Source organism: Microcaecilia unicolor, chromosome 6, assembly GCF_901765095.1.
Source record: "Microcaecilia unicolor chromosome 6, aMicUni1.1, whole genome shotgun sequence".
NCBI classification, from domain to species: domain Eukaryota; kingdom Metazoa; phylum Chordata; class Amphibia; order Gymnophiona; family Siphonopidae; genus Microcaecilia; species Microcaecilia unicolor.
This window is the reverse complement of record NC_044036.1, coordinates 226864220-226891281: the sequence shown is the minus strand read 5'-3', so window position 1 is coordinate 226891281 and position 27062 is coordinate 226864220. Positions and strand designations below refer to the sequence as shown.

Below are 27062 nucleotides of genomic sequence, written 5' to 3'. Positions count from 1 at the left end.
GGCCACATGTTTTGGTCCTGCCAAGGAATAAACAGATTTTGGAAAGTATTGACACAGAACATATCCACATTATGGCAGCAACAGTGGGAGTGTGAGCCATTGTTATTATTTGGTCAATTTAAAATCAGACACCCGATTCCAAAAGGATATAAAAGCTTCATCAACAAAGCGGTGGTGGTCGCTAGACAAGTCATACTGAAAGAATGGCTGACGCACAAAATTCCCACAGTACAGCAGTGGCGCATGCAGATGATACATTTGATGCGTATGGAAAAAATAGGAGTAAAAGACATGAATTCGACTGCAGGCGAAGAATTACAACAGATATGGTCCCCCTTCTGGAATACTTTGACAGCACCAGCCAGGAGCTACCTCCTGAATATATAGACTCTAAAGCATGGACGAGAGGGAGGGAGGGAGGGTTAGGGAGGTAGGTAGGAGATGGGGAGGGTTGGTACTAGGGGGGATGAGGAGTGAAGGGGTAGGTAACAAGGAAGGGGGGGGAGGGGGGGGAAAAAGAAACGTGTATAGGTAAAGGAATAGATAAGTTAAGATATGAGATAAAGTTGTATTATCGTTACAAGAATAAAATGTAGAATGGTGGCAAAGGGAGGGGGGGATGGGGAGAAAAAGATAAAAGACGAGAATATCCATAATTGGTTTACTTAGGGAGATAATTGTTAAATTGATGTTTTATTGATTATCTGTAAAATACTGACAATTGTCAAACTGAAGTTGATATGTTCTAATAAAAACAGAATTAAACATAAAAAAAGGGGTCACAACGAAAGAGAGAGCAGGGGGCACGGGAATTGCTGATTAGGCAACGGCTGTCTGAGTATGAGGCACTCCATTCTGACAGGGGGGACCCCCAGGTGTATAGGGAATTACTTGCCTGTAGAGCGGAACTGCAAAAGATACAAATTGGGAAGATGGAGTACCAATGGAAATTATTGCAACAGAAATTCTTTGAATATAGCAATAAAGCAGGAAATATGTTGGCTAGGAGGTTACGCTCCGGACAAGTGCAGAACACGATAACTAAGTTAAAAAGGGGAGGAGGAAGTATGGTACACCAAGATGGAGATATACGGGCAGAGGAGGGGGCAAACCTAGAAGAGAAAAGGAACTACATCAGTGATATGGGCCTCAGTAAAATTACAGATACCCAGAGGGTGGAATTAGAAGCCTCAATTATGGCGGAGGAAGTGATAGGAGTCATTAAGGGACTAAAAGGGGGAAAAGCGCCGGGATTGGATGGGTACACGGGGAAATATTACGAAGTGTTTAAACACGTATTGGCTCCTCTATTGGTAAGAGAGGGTAATGCTTGCTTTATTGGGGATGAGTTACCTCCTAGTATGCGAGAGGCAGGGATAACAGTTCTCCTTAAACCGGGACGGGATCCGGCTTCATGCAGCTCCTATAGACCAATCTCTTTGTTGAATATCGATGTTAAGATTTTGGATAAGGTGATGGCGGATCGTTTGGGCAAACTCTTACCATCCTTGATTCACGAAGATCAAGCGGGATTTATACCACATAGACAAGTTGCAGACAACATCCGCCGGACCCTGAACATTATGTGGGGGGCCCAGAGAAGAGGGGACTCCCTAACACTTCTGGCGATAGATGCAGAAAAAGCGTTTGACAGGGTGGATTGGGAGTTCCTATGGGAAGCGCTATCACAAATGGGGATAGGGAAGGGCTTTATGGGCTGGCTGAGGAAATTATATGCACACCCGGTGGCCAAAATAAGAGTAAATGGGATATTCAGAGCAATTTGATATTCAGCGAGGAACTAGGCAAGGGTGCCCACTATCCCCACTACTGTTCGCTCTAGCCATAGAACCATTTGCCCAACGAGTTCACCTCCTTCAGGAGATCCGGGGGGGTAAGGATGGGAGGTCGGGAGCATAAAATCGCATTATCTGCGGATGATATTTTATTTTATATTTCATCCCCAGTATTGACATTGCCCGCACTGATTGAGGAGCTTCAAAATTATGGCCGGGTTTCGGGGTTCAAGGTGAATTACGACAAGTCTGAGGTCATGGAGGTCACTATTTCAGAGGTGGAGGAAGTAAGAATAAAAGAGGCGTTCAAATTTAACATCAACAAGGATAACTTTCGGTATTTAGGGATACGAATCCCGCGGGAATTAAACAACTTGTACCAATTAAATTATATTCCATTATTGAAAGATTTGAGAAGTGACATGAATAGATGGCAGAAGGGGTGGCTTTCCTGGTGGGGTCGCATTGCGGCAGTGAAAATGAACATTCTGCCCCGGCTTCTATTTTTATTTCAAACATTGCCAATTCCAGTGCCAAAGAGGGAAATCATGCGGCTGCAATCGGATTTAGGGATATTTGTTTGGGGGGGGGGGAACATCGGCAAGATTAGCACGGAAAATAATGTGGGGGACACCCGAACAAGGGGGTAGAGGGATGCCCAATATCTTATGGTATTATTGGGCCTCACAGCTAAAACAAATCGCTGTCTGGAGCAAAGTAGACTTATCTCTAATAACTCGGCTGGAGCAGAGTTTTGTTCAAGAAGGGGCCTTGGAGGAACTATTATGGGCTTCTATTCCAGACAGTACATATAAGAGGCTAGCTTTAAACCCTTTTGTGTCACATCTTTTGGCTTTATGGGGTGCACTAAAATATAGGCTACGGGGATCTAGGACTAAATCTACATTTGCATGGATTACGCAAGACCCAGGCTCAAAGCAGGGGCGCAAGGTGGGGTGTTCAATACCTGGTTTCATAAGCGATTGATACGGTTCTGGGACTTCCTGACAGAGGAGGGCATCAAACCTTTTGCGGAGTTGCAGGAGGCCTATGATCTATCGCCCTCTGATCTTTATGCATATACGCAAGTCAAACACTACAAAATATCAGCTAGGTGGATTAAAGATAAATTAGTGGAACAGGAAAAGATGGAAGAGGTATGGGGGAAAATTGACTTATGGGGGAAGGGAATTTCCAGGCTTTATAACCATATCAGGGGAACAACATTTGTAAAGCATCCATATATGCAGGCTTGGGAAAAGGACTTGAAACAGGAATTGACCGATTCTGAATGGGGGTGGGTATGTCGGGAGGTTAAAAAAGCTTCACTATGTGTACTGCTTAAAGAGAATGCATACAAAATACTGAGCAGATGGTATTATACACCAGAAAGAGTGAAAGCTATGTATCCTGGAGCCTCCGATATCTGCTGGAGGTGCAAAGAGGAGAAAGGTACCTTCTATCATGTGTGGTGGGAATGCATGTTAATACAGAAATTTTGGAAGGGGATTACAGGGAAACTGACGGAGGTTCTGAAAACCCCATTTACATATGATCCCAAATGGTGCTTACTAGGATGGGGGAATCAGAGAGGGGCGAAATGGGAACACAGGCTTAAACGAACTCCTTAATAGCGAGGTTTTGGAAGCAAGCTGAGGGGCCCACAGTACAACATTGGATAGAGAAGATTAGGGGACTTAGATCAATGGAAGAGCTGACAGACAAAAGGCAGGGAAGGTATAACCCAGAAGCAGAAGAATGGATGCATTTTGATATAGACTGCTAGGGAAAGACCGGAATATGGAGGGGGAAAGAGGGGAGGGCGAGTGGGGTTGGACTGGGGTCAGGTTAGTGGGGGAAAGAGGAAGGGGATGGGAAAGTCGAGGGGGAGGTAGGGGGGAAAAGGGGGGCACAGAAGGGGGGATAAAATGGAGAAGAAATAAGTTCTGTTATTGGTTAATGTTTATATGTCTGTACACTGCGGTGAGAATCAGGGAGTGGATAATGTAAGTGCAGGAGATGCGGCATGGTAATGTTGTTATATTTGTGGTATGTTTAATAAACTTTACAAATTAAAAAAAAAGATTGAAACCAATTAAATACTGCATCTCTGATGCCTATGTCATGTAACCTATCCATGAGGAGTCTATCTATAAGGTCAAATGCCGAGGAGAGGTCCAAGGATATGAGAAGGGGGGGTTTTGTCCTGATCTAACACTAGGATTATATAGGTCGTGACTCCTAAGAGGACCATTTCAGTAGTGTGCGATTTTCGGAATCCTGCTTGATTGGGATAAAGTGTATTCGTTTTCTCCAGGTAAACTTCTAGTTGGTTTAATACAATTCATGCAGCAAGTTACTACGTTATGTATGTAAGTTTAGATACAAAGGGGACCTCAACAATTGGTTGGTAATTAGAAGTAAAGGATGAGGTAAATTTTGGGTCTTTCATCTTGGAATGAATATACGTTGAGTTTCTATAGTGTGGGGGAACTATTCCATGTTCAAGACTTAGAGAAATCATGAGATGAAGGTAAAAGATGAGTGTTTGAAAGTGCCCTATAAAACAGGATGGGATGGGATCACGTGGAGCTGTTGTTGATATCACCATTTTCAGTGCTTCAAGGACAGTTGAAATTGTGGGAACATTGAAGCTTTTTTTATAGTAAAAGAGGAAAAAAGACAATATAAACAGTCTTCACAATAATCTAAGACATAGCTCGCAATACTTTTAAATACAAAACTGTTCTGTATTTCAGAAAAAAATGTGGTAGGATTGATAAGGGTAAATTCAATTCACAGGCATAAAAAAAAACACTTAAGAATTGACTTGTTAAAGCTTCAGAGAAACCAGTTTTCATGGATCCCAGAAAAAAGTGACATTACTAAAAAATACAAACTTAAATTAAGCACTCATACAACTCTGCTTCCACTTGTAACAAGTACTGACTGTGGCCAAAGTTTCACCAAACAGGCTCTGTCAAGGTGCAAAATCAGCTTTCTGTTGACGGTGACATGCTCAGAAAGCAACACCAACATTTTGAGAAAGGCGGGGCCCGGAAGGCAGGAGGGACGAGGCATTACTCCTTTTCTCCCAAGGAGGTTGGAGAAAGAACAGGAGACAGCATGTGCCTATCTTGCCCATTATGTGGGCTGAAGCCAGTAGGCAGAGCATGCAACCACACCGAGCCACCCAAAACAGTAACTATAGTAAATGCTTATTAGAAATAATGGATTGCCTATGCGCGGTCCATCTGTAAAATATCTAAAGCTGTTGCAGTTAGATAGGCAGTGCCTTAAAAGGTGGAGGATAAAGGATTTTATTTTACTTTATTTTTTTGACAGCTTTTTTATTTATTTGAAAGCTTCGTGTGCGTGTCTGTGTGTGTGTGTGTGTGTGTGTGTGTGTATATATATATATATATATATCCACTAAAACAGCATAAAAAATTATCGTAGCTGGTAGAAACAGCAGTAATAAACTCTCTATTTTGTACTAATTTTTCTACACTGTTCTACAGAATACAGTGGATATCCTATTTCCTGATGGGTTCATCTTAACTGTTGCTGTAATTTGCCTTGAGAAGCCTGGTGTTATAAACACGGATTATATTGAAACTAAATAGAAGTAAAATTAAACTCTCATTTCACTGGGGCACGTGGAATCACATCTTCACTTCATGTCTTTTGTAAACGTTTACATTTTAGATATACCAATTTATTATTCTGATTTGAGCATGTTTCAGGGTCAAGTGGCTTTATAAATCAAAATAAAAATAAATATTTTGTTTCATGCAGATCTCTCATTTGTTTAAACATAACTAGATGGGCTATAAGTCCCTAATGCTGTCCATTGGTTTTCTTATATTTTGTTCCTGTGATGACATACTGTGCCAAAACTGAAAACTCTTCTCTCTCAATTATAAAAGGAACCCATTGTTAACACTGTCCCCCTAAAAGTTTTTGTGGCTGTACATGAGGAATTGCAATATTGCACTAAAACGTGTGTGTTTTTGTTCCTAGTCATGCATCCAAAGATTATATAATCCTTTCAAGAAAGACAGTTAATCATTTAACCTATTAGTGGAACATAAACACAAAGACATGGTATGGTCACATTTTCAATATAGTAATACTAGAGCCCAGCGAAGGAACAGGTTACTTTGACTTAGGTGGAGGATAAAGTATTTTTTATTTTGACATTTATATCCTATATTATCCCAAGCAAACTCAGGTTCAATGTGGCTTACATTTGAAAATACAGTGAGGCAGAACAGAATCATGAGATCAAGTCGATGGATATGTGTGAAACATTTAACAAAGTTGAGATTACCATATATTTAAAAAGTCTGTCCTTTAATGACACTGCATATTCAGAAATCATAGCCATAAGTATAGACAGTTATTCAGACATTATCACATGCACACAGCAGAACAGGAATCCATACACACATTGCAAAAGTAAACAACTTCTACAGAATACATCCAAAACTTCATCTTTATTCAAAGCACATGATGTTGGTAGATAAGCTTCATACAGAACAAGAAAAACCAGTGAACCATCCAACATGGCACAATATACATTTTTAGAAAGAAACGTAACACAAGAGCCCTTCCCCTTCCGCTCTCCTCTCCTCTCCCTCCCTATAAGCTCACCAGACTGTTTCCACCAGCCAAAATAGCTAAGAAAATTATTTACTCTGTTCTGACAACAAGGACATCCTACAGAGTTATGCATCACCATTTGCAAAATATAAACGTCATTCAGCTCCAACTCCTTCTGTTGCTTTCCCTTAGCCAACATTATTCCCAGGACTAACTATATACTAACACACAGCAGAGAGACAAAGATTTAAAAAAAAAAAAAACCAACCCAAAAACAAAACATGCCATTTACATCCAAACATTCAATACCTCTCTTTGAAACAGTAGTAACAAGAAAAATCAAGTGCAATATACCACTGCATCCCACAAAACAAAAGGAACAAGTTTCCACATACCATCTTTCTCTTTTGATCTATGCACAGGAAAAACAGATGTTAAATGCTCCCAGGTTTCAACCCAAGCTTAAAAAAAAACAAAAAACCTTTGAACTTAAAAAATAAAACCTGAATGTTGAGCACCTGATTCTCATAACATGATGTCTGTGGTGGTGCCCTTTACTAGGCGAAAAATATCAGCACCAATACAACACCTGCTAGGGTGTCCCTATAACCAGCCACTCCAAATGACACAATGATAACGATTTAGGACAAATTACTACTCTACGTGATGAAACATTATACCGTTGTGATAGTTCCTCCATGTATATCCACATGCTTCAGAAACCAGTATGTTTCCAAGTATAACTGAAATAACATTAAACGACGACAACTTAGATACAGCAACTGATAGCTTCTTTTCTTTGTTTTGGGTATTCCAATTTGGCGGCTGCTAGGGGAAACTGGCTTCAACTTTTTGACATCATACTATCTCCTGTTCTTTTCTAACCTTACGCTCTCCTGTCTCCAACTCTCCAGGTATGTTGAGTGGAGGGGGTGGAGGTCACTAGACCACCAACTAGGATTTTTGGTAGTTGGGGGGGGGGGGGACTTGAGAGGTGGTCCACTCAACAACTAGGGATTTTTTTTGATTGTGGGGAAGGGGGTCAGAATGGGGTCCACTGGACCAAGAGGGAGGTGTTAAAGTCTGGGGGGACCTGCTGGACCACCAGGGAGTTTTACAGCTATATGGGGGAGTCAGGTCAGCGTACGTTGGAGAAATCAGACTGCTAACTCCAGACTCCGTTCCTTTTATGTTGCTGCAGCATATGCCTGGAATAAACTTCCTGAGCCCGTCTGTCAAGCTCCATCTCTGGCCATCTTCAAATATAGGCTAAAAGCCCACCTTTTTGATGCTGCTTTTAACTCCTAACCCTTACTCACTTGTTCAGTACCCTTATTTTATCATCCCCACCTCAGTAATTCCCTTATCTCTTATTTGTTCTGTTTGTCTGTCCTAATTAGATTGTAAGCTCTGTCGAGCAGGGACTATCTCTTCATGTTCAAGTGTACAGCACTGCGTACATCTAGTAGCGCTATAGAAATGACAAGTAGTAGTAATAGTAGACATGAATATTACCACATGTAGGAATCCCTAGCTACCAGGCTCAACAAAAAAATTAAAACACTGGTCAATATTGACTTACAACAGGCAAGGCCAACACAAAACCAATTAACTGAACTTATGTACAAATGTAGGTGCAGCCTGGAACAAAAGAAAAACAGACCCAAGATACTAGACTCAAATAAAATTCTGCAGGACTAACTGAACTGGCTGTCAGGTCAAGAATCTTGATCAAGGCAGTAGTGAGATGGAAAAACTGAAGACCACATTGTAGCTTTGCAAATCTCCTCAAAGGAACTATCGACCAAGTTATGGTTCCAACATTGTGTGCCGTGAAATGATCCTCCAGAGTCAGCCTAGCCTGAACACAGTGAAGGAAATGCAAGCCAACTGGATAAAGTGCATTTACCTATGGCTACCCCCATTCTGTTTGGGTCATAAGAAACAAAAAGATAGGTGGACTGTCTTTGGGCTTTAGATAGAGTGCTAAGGTGTGCTTGCAGGCCAAGGCATGCAGTGCTTTCACCAACATGGGCATGAGGTTTTGGGAAGAATGTTGGCATAACAACTGACTGGTTAAGGTGGATCAACTAGATGATCGCATGGTACCAAGCTAGCGAGCAGACGCTGAAATTCAGAGCTCCTGAACTTCCTCCTATTTTCTACCCCTCCTTATTTAACATCTGCTTTCTTTATCATCTTGGGGAGTAACTGTTGTCTTGATGGTGACAAAACCCCCTCAGAGAGACAAGGAATGGGGGGAAAGGCTCCCGATGGCTAGATGGAAGCCCCACCGAGTCCCTCAGTATGGTCCACGTGGACAGCCGAAATCACCGCAGCGGTGGCTTTGGATAAAAAGCTGCAGGCAATTTATGATTGGGCTGAAATCGCACATGGATGACTGGATAGTTCTGGGCTCAGTCTTGACCCACAAGGAGTTAGTGATGTGGAAGATACCATGGCAGTAGTGGATGGCCAGAAAACTGACCTGCATTAAGAGACTGGCAGACCTTCAAACTTGAAAATCAATGACCTGGAGAATTGTTCCTGAAGGAACAACTTGCACTTAATTGGGCTGCCAAAGTCTCTTAAGGACCCTAAGTTGGTGAGGGTTTTTTTTGGCATGAGCTTGAGTGAAGCGGGCTCACCAGATGGACACCTGTGCCCATCGGCTATCCGGCCGCATGCTGTTTTCTCCAGGTCATATTGCAAGCTAGCCGAGCAGGCCTTTCCTTGTTCTATGAAGACAGGGAGATTTTATTTTCTCAGGCCTACTTGTCTCTGGTGGCTATGGTCAGGAAGGCCATTGCACCTATATGTGCTGCTTTATATGACAAGAAAATTAAGTTTTCATTATTATACCCAGCAAAACAAAGTGCAGTATAAGGGCACTGAAAGGTTCTTCGAGGACGAGGGACTGGCAAGGGAGTTCCAGAATTTTCTCAATATTAGTTCTACCAGTGCTATATCCTGAAACTGAGACGGCTGTGAACTCTTTATTCCTGAGGTAGTAGCAGTTGATTACATTTAATGTTTAGACTGGAGATGGACCGGTCCATTGTTTCCTGCGAACAGATGGGTTGGGTATAATTTTTCTCACTTGACTGTTTATAACTGAGGCTATAAGTGCCTTTTCACACTCCATCTTCGTCTGCTGTGCGATGTGAGGGTGCAGTGAATATTTGATGACTCCGAGTTTGGCTTTGCAGTTCTTTCACTCTCGGGCACCAGCATTTTTGCCCTGGGTAATCACCAACACAGGGTCTTTGGATCAGCTACAAACTATTTTCAAGATTGCCACCAGTGGTGGACTTATGAACCTCAGTGATATCGTGACACTGGGAAGATTTGTGCGTTTACTGGTGCCTGGAGCGGGTGACAGGCGACCCTCTTATGCTTTGGGGAGGGCCATGTTGTTCTTCACCAGTTTGCCTTTCAGCTTGTGCTTATGGCTCTGGATGAAAATTAGTGTTTTATATTTTGCTTGTTTGTATTAAACAGCATTTGTTTGAGATTGGTGTCATGCTTGAGGACGGGAGCTGGAAATGATAGTTCCTTCTAGCTCATATGTTAGTTTTATTGACTATTTATTGACAGATGTTTAGAGTAATGACTGGAGGGAGATACTTTGGGAGTGAGAGGGGCTGGGAGGGGACTTTGGACGGGGGTGGGGGGGAAGTTTTGCTTTCAATGAGTGGTTGAGGGGGGGGGGTGGTTATTTGGAAAGCCTGATGGAAAGGCTGGGTTTCAAATTTCTTGATATCCGGTTTATTGGTTCTAGCAGTGGGAATTTCTTTTGTGTGATATATTGGTCTTCCTTTCTTCACAGACTGCTTCAGTTGTGCTTTCTGGGGATGGGTGCAGGCTGGGACACCTATTCCTCCTCCTTTCTATGTGGTCATCTTTGTCACTGCCCTGCTGTTTGGCTGGTAGAGATAATGCTTAATTAACTTGGAATGTCAGTATCATTACCTCAATAATCAAACGCAAGCCCCAAGTGGCACTGTTACAGGAAAAGATCAGATTCGAACAGTGGAAGACACCAGGACAATGTTCAAGTTATAAAGTCTTCTATATTCCATAAAAGTAGTAAAAGTATCTCAATACAATCTTCACATGCAGTGAGCAGGATACACTTGACAGAGTCCCAACATTTGGCACTTCTACCTTCCTCAGGGGACCTGTCAAGAAGACCCTATGTATAAACTGCATGTGGCTAGTAAATCTGAGTCGAAATACACAATTTGATCATCTTATAAACTCACGATAATTCTTACAGGCAAACCAATAGCATCTTGAAGATTGTACTGAAGATTGTACTGAGATACTCGATTATTTTTATGGAATAAAGATTACTTTTTAACTTGAACATTGTCCCGGTGTTTTCCACTGTTCGAATGATCTTCATCTGCTTGTGGAAGATTTCCTTCTTTTTGACTTTGTTGTTACAGGAAACCCAATAAGTTCTGTACAGCATAGAAAACTATGCTGTTGGTGGGTGGGAGATAACATAGAGAGGCCCACTCCAAATAGAAAGTCAGGGACCATCATTTCAAAAGGGTTTACTTGTGGAGAAAAAGCATTGTGTAGTAGACCCTCAGGGGCGTTACATCATAGTGCATATGCTACTTTGAATCAACACCCGTGGTGTTGGTTGTGTATGCAGCTAATCAATATGGCAAACGTTTTTTCAAAACCCTTATAGGACATATGCAGACTTTTGCCGATATCCTGTAATTGTGGGTGGAGATTTCAATACCATTTCTGACCCTTTGATGGACAGCTCTAACCGATCTCTGGTTGTCCCTGTGGACTATTCTAAAAGGGAATTCTCCTTTATTGTGTACCTCTTGTGATTTATTAACATGGAGACTTTCTCATCCTGATAAATAGGATTTCACTCATCATTCCAGAGTTCACGATACTCAATCTCATATTGATTATCTATTAGTTTCTTCTTATTTGCCCCCGTGTTTGCTATAGGCTGAGATAGGCCCTACTCAGTCTCAAATCATGCTTCAATATGGATTACATTGGATTGGGATTAGAGGGACCTAAGGGGTTTTCACTGGCGTTTCCTTAGAGAATTATATCATGATGTCATGTTTCATGATTATTTACTTGGTAAGTGAAAAGAATATGCTGTCAATAATAGGGATCACTATATTTCTGATCTGGTTCTGTTCTGGGAAGACACCAAGGCCGTTCTAAGGGGGGACATAAATCATGGAGTTTTAAAGATTGGGAGGGGGTCAGGGGTCAGTGCACTGAGCGCCTACCTTATGGGGAGCAGTCTGCTTACTCAACACATATGTCATCAGGGAGGCTGAACTAATCCATTTAGAGGCCTAGGTAAAAAAGGACAGCCAGAGTTTTGGACAATATCCTATTGACTCTAACAAAGCCCGTTTATTGGGGTTCCAATCAATGTTAAATCACCTGATTAAATCTAGAACTCAGAGATCTATGAGTTTCAACTGTTTAAGCATGGGAATAAACATGGGAGTTTATTAGCCTGTTTGGTGATAGAGACAGGGGTCCGCATCAGGTAGTTCAATTGCAGGATACAACAGGCCACTATATCAGGTCCAAGAAGGGTATTTGTGCCATCTTTAAATACTTCTATACCAACATTTATTCTCTCCCAGAAGATTCAGGGTTGGACAGTGCAGCATATTTGCCAAGTTAATCGCTGCCCCATTTAGATGCTTCTCAGAGAGATATGCTAAATGCAATCTCGAAGGATGAAATGCGCTGCGCTAGCCTGTTACATAAAGCTCCCACTTGAAGGAATGCAGGTTCTAAGCCCTCAATATCCAAGCCATGAGGGTTAGGGATTGGAGGTTGGCGTGCAGAAGAGATCCTTCATTCTCAGTGATGAGGGCTGGAAAACAGTCCAGACTCCATAGATCTTCAGAGGATAATTCCAGAAGTAGAGAGAACCTCATCTGCCTTGGCCAGTATGGCACAATGAGGATCATAGTCACTCAGTCCTGCTTGAGTTTCAGTAAAGATTTCCCCAGCAGAGGTGTAAGAGAATATTTATTTATTTATTTGTGGCATTTATACCCCGCTGTTTCCCGCTCGATAGCAGGTTCAGTGCGGCTTACAAAGTATGGTAAAAAGTATCACGGAGATAATACAGGTATGGAAACAATGTATCACAGAGATGACATAATTAGATATGTGTACAGAACACCCCCCCAATCGAGGAGAAAGGCATCTGAAGTTAGTCTGCCGTATAATCTCAGTCTGGAACAGAGCTGAGAGACTTTGTTGTTGAGATGAGAAGCAAAGATCACCACCGAAGGTGTGCCCCATACTAAGCTGATCTCATGGGCAATGCCCAAGTTGAGAGACCACCTGTGCGGTTGCATTATTTTGCTCAGCCTGTCTGCCAGACTGTTCTTTCCCACAAGGTATGCGGCCCTGAGCACCATGCCTTGACTGGAGGCCCAGTGCCACATCACATCCCAACTGTTTCCTGACACTACAAACCAATGCCTCCCTGCTTGTTGACTGTTTGAATGATGATAATTAGGTGCACTAGCCTATCTGTGAAAGCCGTTGGAGCATTCCAAATGGTCTGAAGCTCCAGGAGGAAGATGAGCAGCCAAGTATCCTGAGTAGATCAGAGGTCTTGAATGTGGAATCCATCTATATGAGCCCTCCCCCCAACCAGACTGGACACATCTGTTGTCAGCACCTTGTAGGAGGAGAAATTTGGAATGGGAGTCCCAGGATCAAATTGGGCTGAATGGTCCCACCACAGGAGCAGGGAGAAGTGACTCCACTAACTCCAGAATGACAGAGGACATCTGCTAGGTTCCCAGTAACTTGACAACACTGAGAAGCTAGGATGCACTGGGATGCTGATGCCTACTGCCTCTGGTGAACCTGCCATGCAATGTTTAGAGCATTGGCCCTGAAGGACGGAAGGAAGACTCGGGCCTGAGGTAACGTAGGGCTCCAATGAATTCCAAATATTGGACTGGAAGCAGATGGGACTTTGTGTAATTTAAAACTAACCCTAGTAACTCCAGTACCCAAATGTTTCTCTACACTGATTCCTGGGCACCTTCCTCTTCACCAGTCAATCATCCAGGTAGGGAAACACATGCACTTCTAGTCTGTGTAGCGACACAGTAACTACAGCAAGGCACTTTGGGAAGACTCTGGGAGCAGAAATGAAACCAAAAGGCAGAACTCAATACTGGTAATACTGCTTCCCTACTCAAAATCTGATATAAATCCTGTGACTGGGATGTATCTGTATATGGGTGTAAGCATTTTTCAAGTCTAAAGAGCACAGTCAAGAGTTCTTCAGAGAGCACATCCTAGTGCTGACAACTGAACTTTGATGAGCTCAGTGGGCAATCAAGAGGAAGTTCTTGTCAATGAATGGAATAATCCTCCTGGACTATTTTGAAAACTCACTGGTTTGAGGTTACTAGGGGCCACCTTGCTTGGAAAAAAATTCAACCTCTTTCCAACTGGTAGGCCATCTGGGGCAGTTAAAGCTCATCTCCTGTTTTGATAAGGAGCCTGCTAGGGCTTCTGGGTCTGCTGCTGTCAAGGAGGTTTTGGGGAGGGCAGGCCTTACTACAACACGAGAACCTCTGACAGCTGGAGGACACAGAAAGAGTGGGCTGAGAAACGAACTGGATGGTTATCAGCTTTCTTGATGAGGTCAATGGCCTCCTCTACCTTGTCCCTCAAAAGATTGTCACCTTGGCGAAGGACATCCACAAGTTTCTCTTCCACTGCTAGTTCTTGGTCTGAAGCACAAATCCAGATGAATGTGCGCATGCCAATACTTAAGGTCGAGAGACTGGCTGCCATATCAAAAGTATCATAGGCCCAATGTTCTCGACACTTCTGCTATTTGGCTAGGAGCTCACGAAATTTAGAGTCCACAAATTTTGCTATACTATGCTCCAAGTTCCGCATATAGATAGTCATGTAGAGCTAGTAGGACCGTAGGTGGGACACAAGCATAAGAGCCCTGGGGAAAAAAAAGCCTCAAACTTTCCTCTTCTTTCTTCAGGTGGGAAGGAATATGAGGGATCCCTCCTCTGGTCCCACCTCAGATGCCCAGGAGAAGTCTCAGCCCTCCTCAAACCACTAGACTCATGTCTGGCTTGGTTGGCACCACCACGCGACAAGACACTGGCATCGATGAATGGTTGATGGGCACAGCAGGGGCCTCCAGTATCAGCTGAGGCGGCACCATGAATGGTACCAATACCCTTGATGCCTTGGCATTGTGCTGAAACAAGATACTCCTACTGTAGTATGGCCCGGAGCTACTCCTGGGAGGAAAGCATTGGTAAAGGTTGGGCCAGGATGTCTGATAGTTGGGCCACCATCGGACATCCTCGAAGCTTGGTGCCAGAAGTTCCAGGACACCGGTACCCAAGAAGTGTTGTCGCTGACAGGACTGCTACCCCTCCATGGAGTTGATACCATCATGACAGCTGAGACCAGACCTCCAATTCAGCCCTTCATCTTCTCAGGCAGAATTGGAGGTCTGGTCTCAGCTGTCATGGTGGTATCAATTCCATGAAGGGGTAGCAGTCCTGTCAGTGACAACACTTCGGTACCGGTGTCCTGGAACTTCAAGCACCAAGCTTCGAGGATGTCCGTTGGTGGCTTCTTTGTCTCAGGTTGATGTCTGGCATCTGAATATCTCGATGCCAATGAGGATGTTGTCGAATCTTTCATGTCCTCAAGGTTGGATCCGAGACTACTCAGGCTGGAGAGGCACTACTGACGCAGGTGGAGACTTCCTCAGTGTCGGAGTATCTGCAATGTCCGATGCAGCTCTGGAACCACTGAAACAGATGCCCCTGATGCCGATGGATTACATGTGCTAAAAAGTCACTTGTGCAGGGCCTTAAGACTTTTGGTTTCTCTTCTGCATTTTAGAACAGAATTAACAGTTATGTGTTAAAGAACAGTACATCAAGTTAAATAAACCATAGAGGCTTGGTGGTCAGGACCAAGGCACAGCAAGCACTAGTTGTGAGGGTCAATCATAGAGATGACCTTGCTGCACAGTGAACACTTCTTAAAACCACTGGGAATTTTCTGTGACATTGAGGGAAAAATAGCCGAGGTGAAATGAAATGGCTCAATGGTTTCTTTTTTTTTCCTAAACACAAAAATGAAGTGCTGACAAGGAGCTCAAGCCTAAGTGGACTGAAAGCGACAGAAAAAGAAAGGAAACTTGGAAAAAATGGTTTTGTGCTACTTATGAGTAAAAATGCCAATCTGCCAATCTGTGTCTTTTGCACCACAGTCAAGATATAGAGATAGACCAGGGCATTTTAAAGAGAAATAAATTTAAAAACCACCTTTATTTTAAAATCTTTCCTGAATGTCATTAAATCTATGTAAACAATATTTTATCAATACCTGAAAGGACTGTGTCTCTCCTGGACCGGTAGGCTGCGTCTGGACTGTTGCAATAGGTAGCAAGGCAGCAGAGGCGGACTCAAGCCCAGAAACCTTATGCTCAGGCACTAACAAAAAGAAACACATTAGAAAGCACATTATTATAAATCACCTCTGGAATCGCTTTTACACCTCACATTCTTCAAAATAACTATCCAGCTTCTTTTAAACTTACCTTGTGATGCCAGTTGAGGGGGGATGACATGGCTTAGCTGGGGGGTATGGCGCACTGGAAGTGGCACTACTGAATGTGCTGAATCCCTCAGATCCTGAAAACAAAGTATCATGTGTTTCTGTCAGTGTCCAAAAGGTCAGAGAATAGCATAGTTCTGGACAAACACAATGCACAATATTCTAGCATACCAAACCAGTTCTTTTAAGGTGTGTGAATGTTCTGCCCCCATATACATGGAGACAGGAGTGCAATGTTGTGTATATTTAATATGAGTATTATCTGTATTCAACTGCACTGTCTGTGTAATAGATAGCACTGTGTACTGGGCTTCACCCCTCCCCATAGTTTGCAGTATCCTGTGAATGACTCCTTGTGAGCTTTCCTTATTGGCTATCAGCTCTCAGCTAGGGCCAACCCTCCCTCTCTGCTCCTGTGGGCTGTGTGAGAGACCCCAGTCTTCCCTGCATGCCTTTGTGATCAGCCGCTGTTTTAGGGGCTGATCCCTTTTATAATTTACTGTAATTCCATCAAGATTTTTCACTGTCTCCCTAAGTCATTCCCCTTTTATTTATCCTTAGTCTCTCCCCCTTATTTCTTTTTGAGAGTTACAGTTTTCCCTCTCAGCTGGACTGAGGTTCTGGCCAACTCCTTGTCCATAGGCGCCTGGTATAAGAGGCATGGGGAGGCTAAGCCTCCCCAGCCGGCGCCCGAGGGGTTTTGGCCGGCCACCCGCCCGTTTGTCTGAATTTCTGGGCGGGCGAGCGGCGCTGTGAGTCTCCCCCTCCCTCCCCTTCCGCTTCCTTCCCATCTGCCCCGCGCTGCCCTTTAAATCTTTAATTTACCTCATCTCAGCGGCGGCCGCGTCATTTCATCCCGCCCTGCCCGTCTCTAGTCTTCTGTCCCTTCGTGACGTGGTTCGTTTTGCAGAGTCCCGCCTTCTGACATCATTTCCTTGAGGGCAGGACTATGAGGGAACAAACTCACGAAGGGATTGAGTTCGTTCCCTCAGAGTCCCGCCCTCGAGGAAATAATGTCAGAAGGCGGGACTCTGCGGAACGAACCACGTCACAAAGGGAGAGAAGACTAGAGACGGGCAGGGCGGGCTGAAATGACGCGGCCGCCGCTGGGACGAGGTAAATTAAAGATTTAAAGGGCGGCATGGGGCAGATAGGAAGGAAGGGGAGGGAAGGGGAGACCCACAGCGCCGCTCGCCCAGATGGATGGAGGCAGGGGAAAGGAGAATCGCACTGGGTATGGATGGAGGGGGAAAGGAGACAGAATGGAGGGCAGGGGAGAGGAGGTTTGCTGGACATGGGTGGATAGAGGGCAGGGGAGAGGAGGTTTGCTGAACATGGGTGGATAGAGGGCAGGGGAGAGAGGAAGGTTGCTGGACATGGATGGAGGGGAGGTCAGGGGAGAGGAGATTTGCTGGACATAGATGGCTAGAGGGGATAGGAGGGTTGCTGGGCATGGGTGGATGGAGGGGAGGGCAGGGGAGAGAGGAGGGTTGCTGGACATGGATGGCTAGAGGGGATAGGAGGGTTGCTGGGCATGGGTGGATGGAGGGGAGGGCAGGGGAGAGAGGAGGGTTGCTGGATATGGATGGCTAGAGGGGATATGAGGGTTGCTGGACATGGGTGGATGGAGGGGAGGGCAGGGGAGAGAGGAGGGTTGCTGGACATGGATGGCTAGAGGGGATAGGAGGGTTGCTGGACATGGGTGAATGGAGGGCAGGGGAGAAGAGGGTTGCTGGACATGGATGGAGGGCAGGTGAGAGAAGAGGGCTGCTGGACATGGATGGATGGAGGGCAGGGGAGAGAGGAGGGTTGCTGGACATGGATGGAGGGGAGAGCAGGGAGAGAGGAAAATTGTTGTTGGACATGGATGGAGGGAAGGGAAGACAGGAAGGAGATGCACATGGATGAAGGGGAGAAATTCTGGACATGCTTGGAGGGGAGGGAAGACAGAGGAAGGAGATGCACATGGATGGAGGGGAAGGGAGAGAGAAGAAATGCTGGACATGGATGGAGGGTAGGGAAGAGAGAGGAAGGAGATGAAATGAGGGAAAAGGGAGAAAACCTGCATATCGATGGAGAAAATAGGCAGAAGCTGGATCCACTGGACAGTCAAGTCTGCAGAGGTCCCAGCTTTTACTTACGGATGTAAGGCAAGAAATGAAGAAGAAAGGCGGAAAGTAAAGAAATTAATGGAAATGAAGCCCTGGAAACGGAGTTAAGAGAACAGATAGCAGCAGAATCGAATACTGGGCCAGCATGATCAGAAAAACGAAGTCACCAGACAACAAAGGTAGAAAAGATCATTTTATTTTCATTATAGTGTTTGGAATATGTCCACTTTGAGAATCAGGTGCTAAACATTAAAAGTTTATATTTATTTACTTATTTATGGCATTTTATCCCACATTAAGCATGAATTAGGGTGTTTTGTGGCTCTACATGAGAATTGTGATATTATGATCCCTTGTTTCATATTGTTGACGGTCTGCATTTTCCGTATAGGTGGTATATTGGTGTATTAGGTTCTGCCCAGTGTAATATTTATGGTACAGTAAGAGTGTGTTTTTGCACAAAGTTGTGCATAGTGTTTTGCAGTTGAGCGATTGTGGTTAGTATATGCTTTGAGCAACCACTTTATTCTCTGACATATGATACATATCTAAATTTAATAAAAGGTATTAATTGTGACTTATTTTTATTTTTTTTTTGTGTGTTATCAGACAATTATGGATTTATGCTCCACCCTGGCACCACCCCTAACCCACCCCTAACCCCACCCCCTTTAGCCTCCCCAAACAGTTGGGCCACCGACCGCCTATGTCCTTGTCGCTGGAGTTGCTAGATGTAGACTGTGCAGAAGGTAACAACTGAACTGTAAGTTGGACTTTCTTTGTTGATTCTGAGTACTACAATAAAGAAGATTTGCTTAGGAATTGACAGTCTACTGGTAAAGCTTCTACTTGGAGATGGTTTAAGCTGGCTGTTTAGCTACACTATACTTTGCCTAGAACTGTACAGTGAAAAATCTTGGACACTACCTTAAAAATCTCAAGGTGGGGGGGGAGTGAAAAATCCTGGTCACTCAGTGGATTCTACTGACAAAGATTTTAGTGGACATGTGCATACAGAGTAATTATAAGTATTCCTTAATGTGAAAGAAAGAGCAGAGTTACACGTGCATTGCTTAAAAGCTTCTAATGTGTGATCTCAAGTGAAAATTAAATAAATCTCTAGAAGTGCTGTGAGGTATGAAAGCCCTGAGCCTCATATTTAGATAAATATGAGGCTTAGGGCTTTCATACCAACCAGATCAAATAAAAGACTGTTAAAGTAAAAAGCCAGATTAACAGTTACTGCTTTAGAATTATATAGAAGGCAGTTCTGGTGCATTCAAGGAAATACTCTCTCTGAGGAAATTTAGCAAACTAAAAAAAAAATTGCATGGCTTGGTATGTTACTGTAGGAATTTCAGCGAGACTGGTCAGGGTTGCTAGATGGAAAAAGTTTCCCCACCCAAAACCAGCCCCAAACCGCACAAAGTCAAACCCTGCCCCCGACGTCATTAACCCCGCCCTCAATGTCATTAACCCCGCCCCCGTCAATAACGTCCCCGTCTCCGACATCATCATTAGCGGCGGCCGGGCTCAGAGAAAGTCGGAGTCCCACTGCCCACTCCCTTCGGTTTCACACAGTCAACAATTTTCCGGATGAAAGGGGAAGCAGGAGAATAGAGAGCTACCTGCATCCTCTCTCCTTCCCACCCCCATGCTGCTTCTACAAGGCAATATTTGGCACAAAGCCAAGGTTCACTATTAGGCATATTTTCAAAACACTTAGCCTCCCAAAGTTCCATAGAAACCTATGGAACTTAGCCTCCCCAAAGCGCTTTGAAAATATGCCTCTATGTAAACATGTTCTAAGAGAAAAAAAAAGAGAGCGAAAGGGGTTTATTTTATTAGTGCAAGGCTATGGCAGATTCTGAAGTAGTTAAGCAGCCTGGTACAGCACAAGCCAGTATGGGCAGTGAGAAGGGATCAGAAAGATCCAGAAAACCACATATGCCTACGAAAGCCAGTGAGATATATGGAAAAAATAGTTCTTTATAATAAACAAGAGACAGACAGAGAACTTGAGAAGCTTAAACTGGAAGAAAAGAAAGCAGCAAAATGTATAAATAAAATCAAATAGAACTAGACATCTGGCTGCATATCAGCATACTATATATTTTACCCCACCACAGTGTGGCAACACACCTCCAGCTCAGAGCCACTGGAATCAGGGTGTAGAGCAGGGGTCCCTGCAAGGAAAGGTAGCATTGGCTGTCCCATCTTTGCCATCCGAGAAATCAACTTTGCTTTTGCTACATCTGGATTCTGTAGAAAAATAAGTCACTTTATTAGGAAAATGCACCAACATATTATAAAAGTACAAAAGTTGAGCTACATCATATCATACAGCTGTGAGATCACAACCCCGGCAAATCACTTAACCCTCCACTGCCTCAGGTTACAACCTTAAGACTGTGAACCCTCCAGGGGCAGGATGTATCTACCATATCTGAATATAACTTGCCTTGAGCCACTGCTGAAAAAGGCCTGAACTAAATCCAGTGGGCCATTTGGCTATTCTTTTATCTGCTTGATAGAAACTGGAAAGTGGCTCCAGCCCTTGGAAGTCACCCCCCAACATGACAGATGTTTTCCGTCATTACAGTCCTCCTGCACTATTAGATAGCGAAGTTACTCAGCTGTAGCAGATTTTCTCAGAGGACAGCAAGACATATGAGTGATGTCATCCAATAGACAACAGAGCCCCAGTGCAGGAGCTATCCAGTGTTCTGCATCTTTAAGAAGCCTTTGGCAGCATGGCACTGCACATGTACAAGTGTATTCCCACCCAATGTGCTTGCACAGGAGCAGCAGTACCATACCAAAGCTAAAAGAATATAACTCCTCCTAGGGGAGGTGGAAAGGGATGTGAGAATACATGTCCTGCTGTTCTCAGAGAACAACCAAGGACTGGCAGAACATATATTCTCACATGTGGGCATCCCTAGCTACCAAAAACACAAACCAAGGACAATAGGGGCTTGCAACGGCAAGACCAACTAGAAACCAATCAACAATAACTTATATACAGTCTTGCTGTGAAGGTACAGCCTGAACAGAACAAAAATAAGCCTAGGAGGATGGAGTTGGATTCTAGACACCAAACAAATTCTGCTCAAAAAGTAGTGAGATGTTAATGTGTTGACCAAAGACCACGTTGCAGCTTTGCAAATCTCTTCAATAGAGGCTGACCTCTAGTGGTCTACCAATACAATCATGGCTCTAACATTGTCTTTTAGATTGTACACTTGTCTTTAGATTGTACACCTGTCTTTTAGATTGTAAGCTCCTTGAGCAGGGACTGTCCTTCCATGTTAAATTGTACAGCACTGCGTAACCCTAGTAGCGCTTTAGAAATGTTAAGTAGTAGTAGAAGTGAGCTGTGACATGACCCTCCAGAGTCAGCCCAACCTGGACACAAGTGAAACAGATGCTGTCTGCTAGCCAACCAGATAAGTGAATTTACCAATGGCTGCCCCTTTCCTGTTTGGGTCAAAAGAAACAGAGCTAAGTGGGCTGCCTGAGGGCTTTAGTCGCAGGGGAATGGAGTCAGTACACCAAACCTCTGACTCTAACTGATATTAGGCTTTACATTTTTTTGTTCTGGATCTGAAGTACTGGTAAATATAACTTTAGATCCAGGACAAAAAATATCTACTATAATAAAACGCACCTCCAACGTTCTGAAGCTGACTCCGTAGCTTCAGTGAAGGGTTCGTAAGGGTTCGTAACATCGTAAGTCTATCACATCTCTCTGCCCCGCCCTCGCATCAAAACGTGATGACGTCAAGGGCGGCAGACCTATCAGAGGGAACCGCGTCAAAACGTCATGACGCGAGGGCGGGGCACAGACATATGTGACAGACTTATGAATGATACGAACCCTTCAATGAAGCCACGGTGTCAGCTTCACAATGTTGCAGGTGCGTTTTATTTCTTCTCCTTAATTTTGCACTTAAACATTGCAGGGTGGCTGCGAGGGGGGGGGACAGAGGACAATCGCTGGGTGGCTGGAGGGGGGGCAGGCGGGAGACACGAGCATCGCTGCATGGCTCGAGGGGGGGGCAGGGGACAGAGGACAATCGCTGGGTGGCTGGAGGAGAGCAGGGGAGAGAGGAGAATCGCTGGGTGGCTGGAGGGGGGCAGGGGAGAGAGGACAATCACACACACTCTCTCACAGACGCACTCACACCCAGTCTCACTCTTTCTCTGTCACACACACACACTCGCACGGTGCTGCCAAACACGCAGAGGGGGGGGGGGGGGGGGGAGAGGCAGAGGGTCCTGACACCAGAGGGGAGGGGAGGGAAATGCAGAGGGGGGAGGGGGTCCGAAGACCTGAGAGGGGGGAGGGGGTCCCCAGACCTGAGAGGGGGGAGAGGGTCCTCATACCAGAGGGGGAGGAGGGGGTCCTGAGACCACAGAGGGAGGGCAGGAGGTATCTCTGTCACACACACTCTCTCACACACACACACTCTCTCTCTCAGTCAGTGTCTTTCTCTCACTCTCACACAGTCTCTCACACTATGTCTCACACTCTATCACATTCACTCTCTGTGTCACACACTCACTCTCACACACTCTCACACAAACGGTCTCATACACTCTCGGTCTCACAGACAGTCTGTGTATCGCACACATACTCTCTCACACTCTCTCTGTGTCACACACACTCTCACACACACACACACTCTCTCTCACACACAGTGTATCTGTGTGAAACACACTCTCTCTCTCACACACACACTCTCTCACACACAGTGTATCTGTGTGAAACACACTCTCTCTCTCACACTTGCTCTGTCTCACATATGCACTCGCACACTCTCATTCTAACACACACACGCAACCAGTCTCACTCTCTCTCGGTCACACACACACACTCGCACATTCACTCTCTCTCTCTCTCTCACACAGTCACTCTCACACACTCTCTCTCAAACAAAGGAAAACCTTGCTAGCGCCCATTTCATTTGTGTCAGAAACGGGCCTTTTTTCCTAGTGTGTATATATAAGTATAAAATGATAAGTTTACCATATACTTTCATGTCTATTTTGAAGCTAGAGTTGGAGATAGTACATTTTTATCGACCACCCAAAATTGCTTCTGACGGACTCCGCAGCCTTGTTTAGTTGGCTCCATATAGAAGGCCAATGCTTGCGTGTAGTTCAAAGTATGCAGTATGCTTTTGCCAGGACGGGCATGAGGCTGGGAAAAATGTTGGAAGGACAATTGACAATTGGGTAAGATGGGACCCTGACACCACTTTAAAAGGAAATTAGGATGTGTGCAGAGAACTACTCTGTTATGATGAAACCTTGTGTAAGGTACATCAGCTACTAGGGCCTGAAACTCACTGACTCAGAGCTGAAGTGACCGCCACCAGGTCAGGTACTTCAGATGATAGGAATCAAGTGGCTCAAAAGGAGCCTTTCATCGGTTGGCAGAGGGCAAAGTTTATTTTTATATTTTAGATTTTGCTCACACCTTTTCATTAGTAGCTCAAGGAGAGTTACATTCAGGGTCACTGGGCATTTCTCTGTCCCTAGAGGACTCATAATCTAAGTTTGTACCTGAGGCAATGGAGGGTTAAGTGACTTGTTCAAGATCACAAGGAGCAGCAGTGGGATTTGAACTGGCCACCTCTGGATGTCAAGACCGGTGCTTTAATCACTAGGCCACTCCTCCATTGAGATCACATGACAGAGGTTTAAACTGGAGGCTTTAATCAACAGTAAACCTTCAAGAATTGAGCAAGAGGCTGTAGAGACATGGGCTTAACTCCGATGGTAGGCACTAATTGCACAGAAATAAACCCTTACAGAATCATTTTTTAAACTAGAGAGGTGTGAGGAGGTACTCAAGCATTTTTTGTGTAGGACAAGAGAGGATCTAGGACCTTGCCCTCACAAGAGATGGCAAACCTCTTTCACTTAAACGCACAACACAGGATTTTGGAGACTCCTTAGGCAGTCGCAGAGATGCAAATTCTACGCTCTCAAAATCCAGGCTGTGAGGATCAGGGACTGAAGGCTGGGATACAGAAGAGATTCCTCGTTCTGCGTGATGAGGGTTGGAAAACAGTTCAACCTCCATGGCTCCTCGAAGGACAACTCCAGAAGAAGGAACTAGATTTGTTTTGGCCAGTAAGGAGCAATGAGAATCATGGTTCCCAGGTCCTGCTTGAGTTTCAGCAAAGTTTTCTGTATCAGAGCAATTGGAGGATATGTGTCACGTCCCGCGTCCATACCTGCTCTCCCACTGTAGGGAGCGGGAGCCAGCGGCATCCGCAACATCGGGGATGGCGGGAGAGGGCCTCCGGAGGAGGGAAAGGGGAAAGGAGATTCGCACCAGCCAAGATGGCGGCGCCGGAGCCGACGCTCTTGTGATCCAGAAGCTGGAGGATTCCGGAGCTCCTCCCACCTCGCACCAGATTGGCGAACCCGGGCGATGACTCCGCCTGGAAGTTCAGGCAGGGCCAATCCAGGAGCTCTGCCGACTCCCCAGGGCCGGATTGGTGGGTTTCCTTCCCGGGGGGGCGGGACGGCGCGATATTTAAGCCCAGGGACCAGAGGACCTTGTTGCATCCAGTTCTGTTCCCGAAGCAGGCCCAGTGGTTTCGTGTTACGGATTGCTAGCCGCCCTTGCTAGCCTCTATCCAGAGACTGTGCTACTGTTACCCACGGATTGCTAGCCGCCCTTGCTAGCCTCTATCCAGAGACTGTGCTACTGTCAGCCACGGATGGCTAGCCGCCCTTGCTAGCCACTATCCAGAGACTGTGCTGCTGTTAACCACGGAAGGCTGGCCGCCCTTGCTAGCCGCTATCCAGAGACTGTGCTACTGTTACCCACGGATTGCTAGCCGCCCTTGCTAGCCTCTATCCAGAGACGGTGCTACTGTCAGCCACGGATGGCCAGTCACCCTTGCTAGCCACTATCCAGAGACTGTGCTGCTGTTAACCGCGGATGGCTAGCCGCCCTTGCTAGCCGCTACCCAGAGACTGTGCTACTGTTAGCCACGGATTGCTAGCCGCCTTGCTAGCCATTTCCAGAGACTATAGTGATTCTTCCCACGGATTGCTAGCCGCCTTGCTAGCCGTTCTCATAGACTGTGTTTGCTGACTGCCAGCCGGGTCAACCGTCAACCCCGCGGTTCCAGCAGTCCTGCTGGCCGCCTGCAGCTGAGGGCTCAACCCTTGGTGAACGGCGGCCGCCGCGGGTGAAGATTCGGGGTTGCACGGCTGTCCTCTGAGGTCTTTCGGGGCCTAAGGGGCCCTAAGGGTTCACCATCAAAAGAGACAAGACAGGAACCGGAAGCCATGAGCTCGCCTACGCAGCCTGATCTACGGGACCTGGCTAAGGTACTTCAGCAACAGCAGGAGCAGCTGAACGCCCTGTCAGGGGCGCTCCAGAACGTGTGCTCTCAACTTTCGACGCTTCAGGTACAGAACCAGGCCGCTGCGGTCCAGGGGGCCGCAGCGGCTCCCCATCCGGGAGGGTTCCGCACGGGACCTCGGTTCCCTGAGCCTGCACGATATGATGGAGCCCCCGGAGGCTGTCGGGGTTTCCTCAATCAGTGCAACCTGGCCTTCCGGATGCAACCGGAGGCATTTTCATCTGACCAACTTAAGGTGGGATACATACTCGGCTTGTGCGAGGGGAAGGCCCTGGCCTGGGTGTCCCCGCTACACGAACAGCAGGACCCCATCTTGGACGATTATGCCGAATTTCAGCGCCGTTTCCACATGGTGTTCGACCTCCCTGGCAGACCATCTTCCGTGGCTTCGGAACTGCTGCGGATTCAGCAGGGCGAGGGGACGGTGGCGCATTATGCCATTCGTTTCCGGACCCTCGCCACTGAGCTGCGTTGGAATCAGGAGTCCCTGGTGGCAATCTTTCTGGAAGGATTGCAAGAGCGAATCAAGGACGAACTAGCAGGACGGGAGATCCCGGGACAATTGGACGCCCTGATTTCGCTCTGTATTCGAGTGGATACCCGGTTCCAGGAGAGAGCTAGAGCCCGGGCAGAACGGCAGAAGTGGGCGAGGAGAGCGTCCCGGACAGGCAAGGGCCCGTCCCCCCGCCGTGGTACCCGGGACCTTAAGGAAGATGGGGAGGAACCGATGATGATCGGCCGTCAACGATTGGCCCCTTCGGACAGGAAGAAGCGCTTGTGGGACGGACTGTGCCTATATTGTGGAGAGGCCGGGCATTTTGTCCGTTCCTGCCCCGCATGGGCGGGAAACGCTTCCCCCAAGACGCCTTGAGGGGAAGGGTCTTGGGGCACTCCGCTCCCCTACCGGATTCTCTGGTAACACTGCCCGTAACTCTACGTTGGCACGAGACCATGATCCGGACCCGGGACCTGGTGGACTCCGGGTCGGGGGGCAACTTTATTTGTCACGAACTGTTGCAACAGATGGGTTGGCCTATGCTTCCCCGTCGACTGGCGCTTCAAGTAACATCCATTCAGGGAACTACGTTACCACAGCCGGTCGCGGAGATCACCCCTTTTTTGGAACTTCAGGTGGGGGAGGATCATCGGGAGGAGATTCAATTTCTGGTACTGTCCCGGACCATTCATCCGGTGGTTCTGGGCTTGCCGTGGCTACGGCGCCATAGTCCCGTTATTGACTGGACCGGGGGAAAGATCCGGTCTTGGGGTAACGTCTGTCTGGAAACCTGTTTGAAGGGTCGGGACGTCAGTTGTCCCGCCTTAACTACTGCGCCCGAGAGGGCACGGGCGCGTCTGGCCACCCTACCGATGGACTATCAGGACTCTGCAGATGTGTTCAGTCCAGCGGAGGCGGAGGTCCTACCGCCTCATCGGCCCTTCAATTGTGCCATTAGGTTAATGGCAGATACCACGCCACCCCGGGGCCGATTGTATACCTTGTCCCGAGA

At 46.0% G+C, this 27062-nt stretch overlaps 1 protein-coding gene across 2 annotated transcripts in view; it reads right to left on the bottom strand.

Annotated features, from left to right (window-relative positions):
- The window catches only part of FKBP15 (FKBP prolyl isomerase 15), a 1277056-nt gene that overhangs the window by 740029 nt on the left and 509965 nt on the right, over nucleotides 1–27062 (bottom strand). For both annotated transcript variants that reach the window (XM_030206543.1, XM_030206544.1), the window contains 3 exons: nucleotides 20303–20422; nucleotides 16033–16126; nucleotides 15819–15925 (listed from right to left, as the gene is read on the bottom strand). In XM_030206543.1, coding sequence (XP_030062403.1) covers nucleotides 15819–15925; nucleotides 16033–16126; nucleotides 20303–20422 — 321 coding nt within the window. The remainder of the gene's footprint in view (nucleotides 1–15818; nucleotides 15926–16032; nucleotides 16127–20302; nucleotides 20423–27062) is intronic.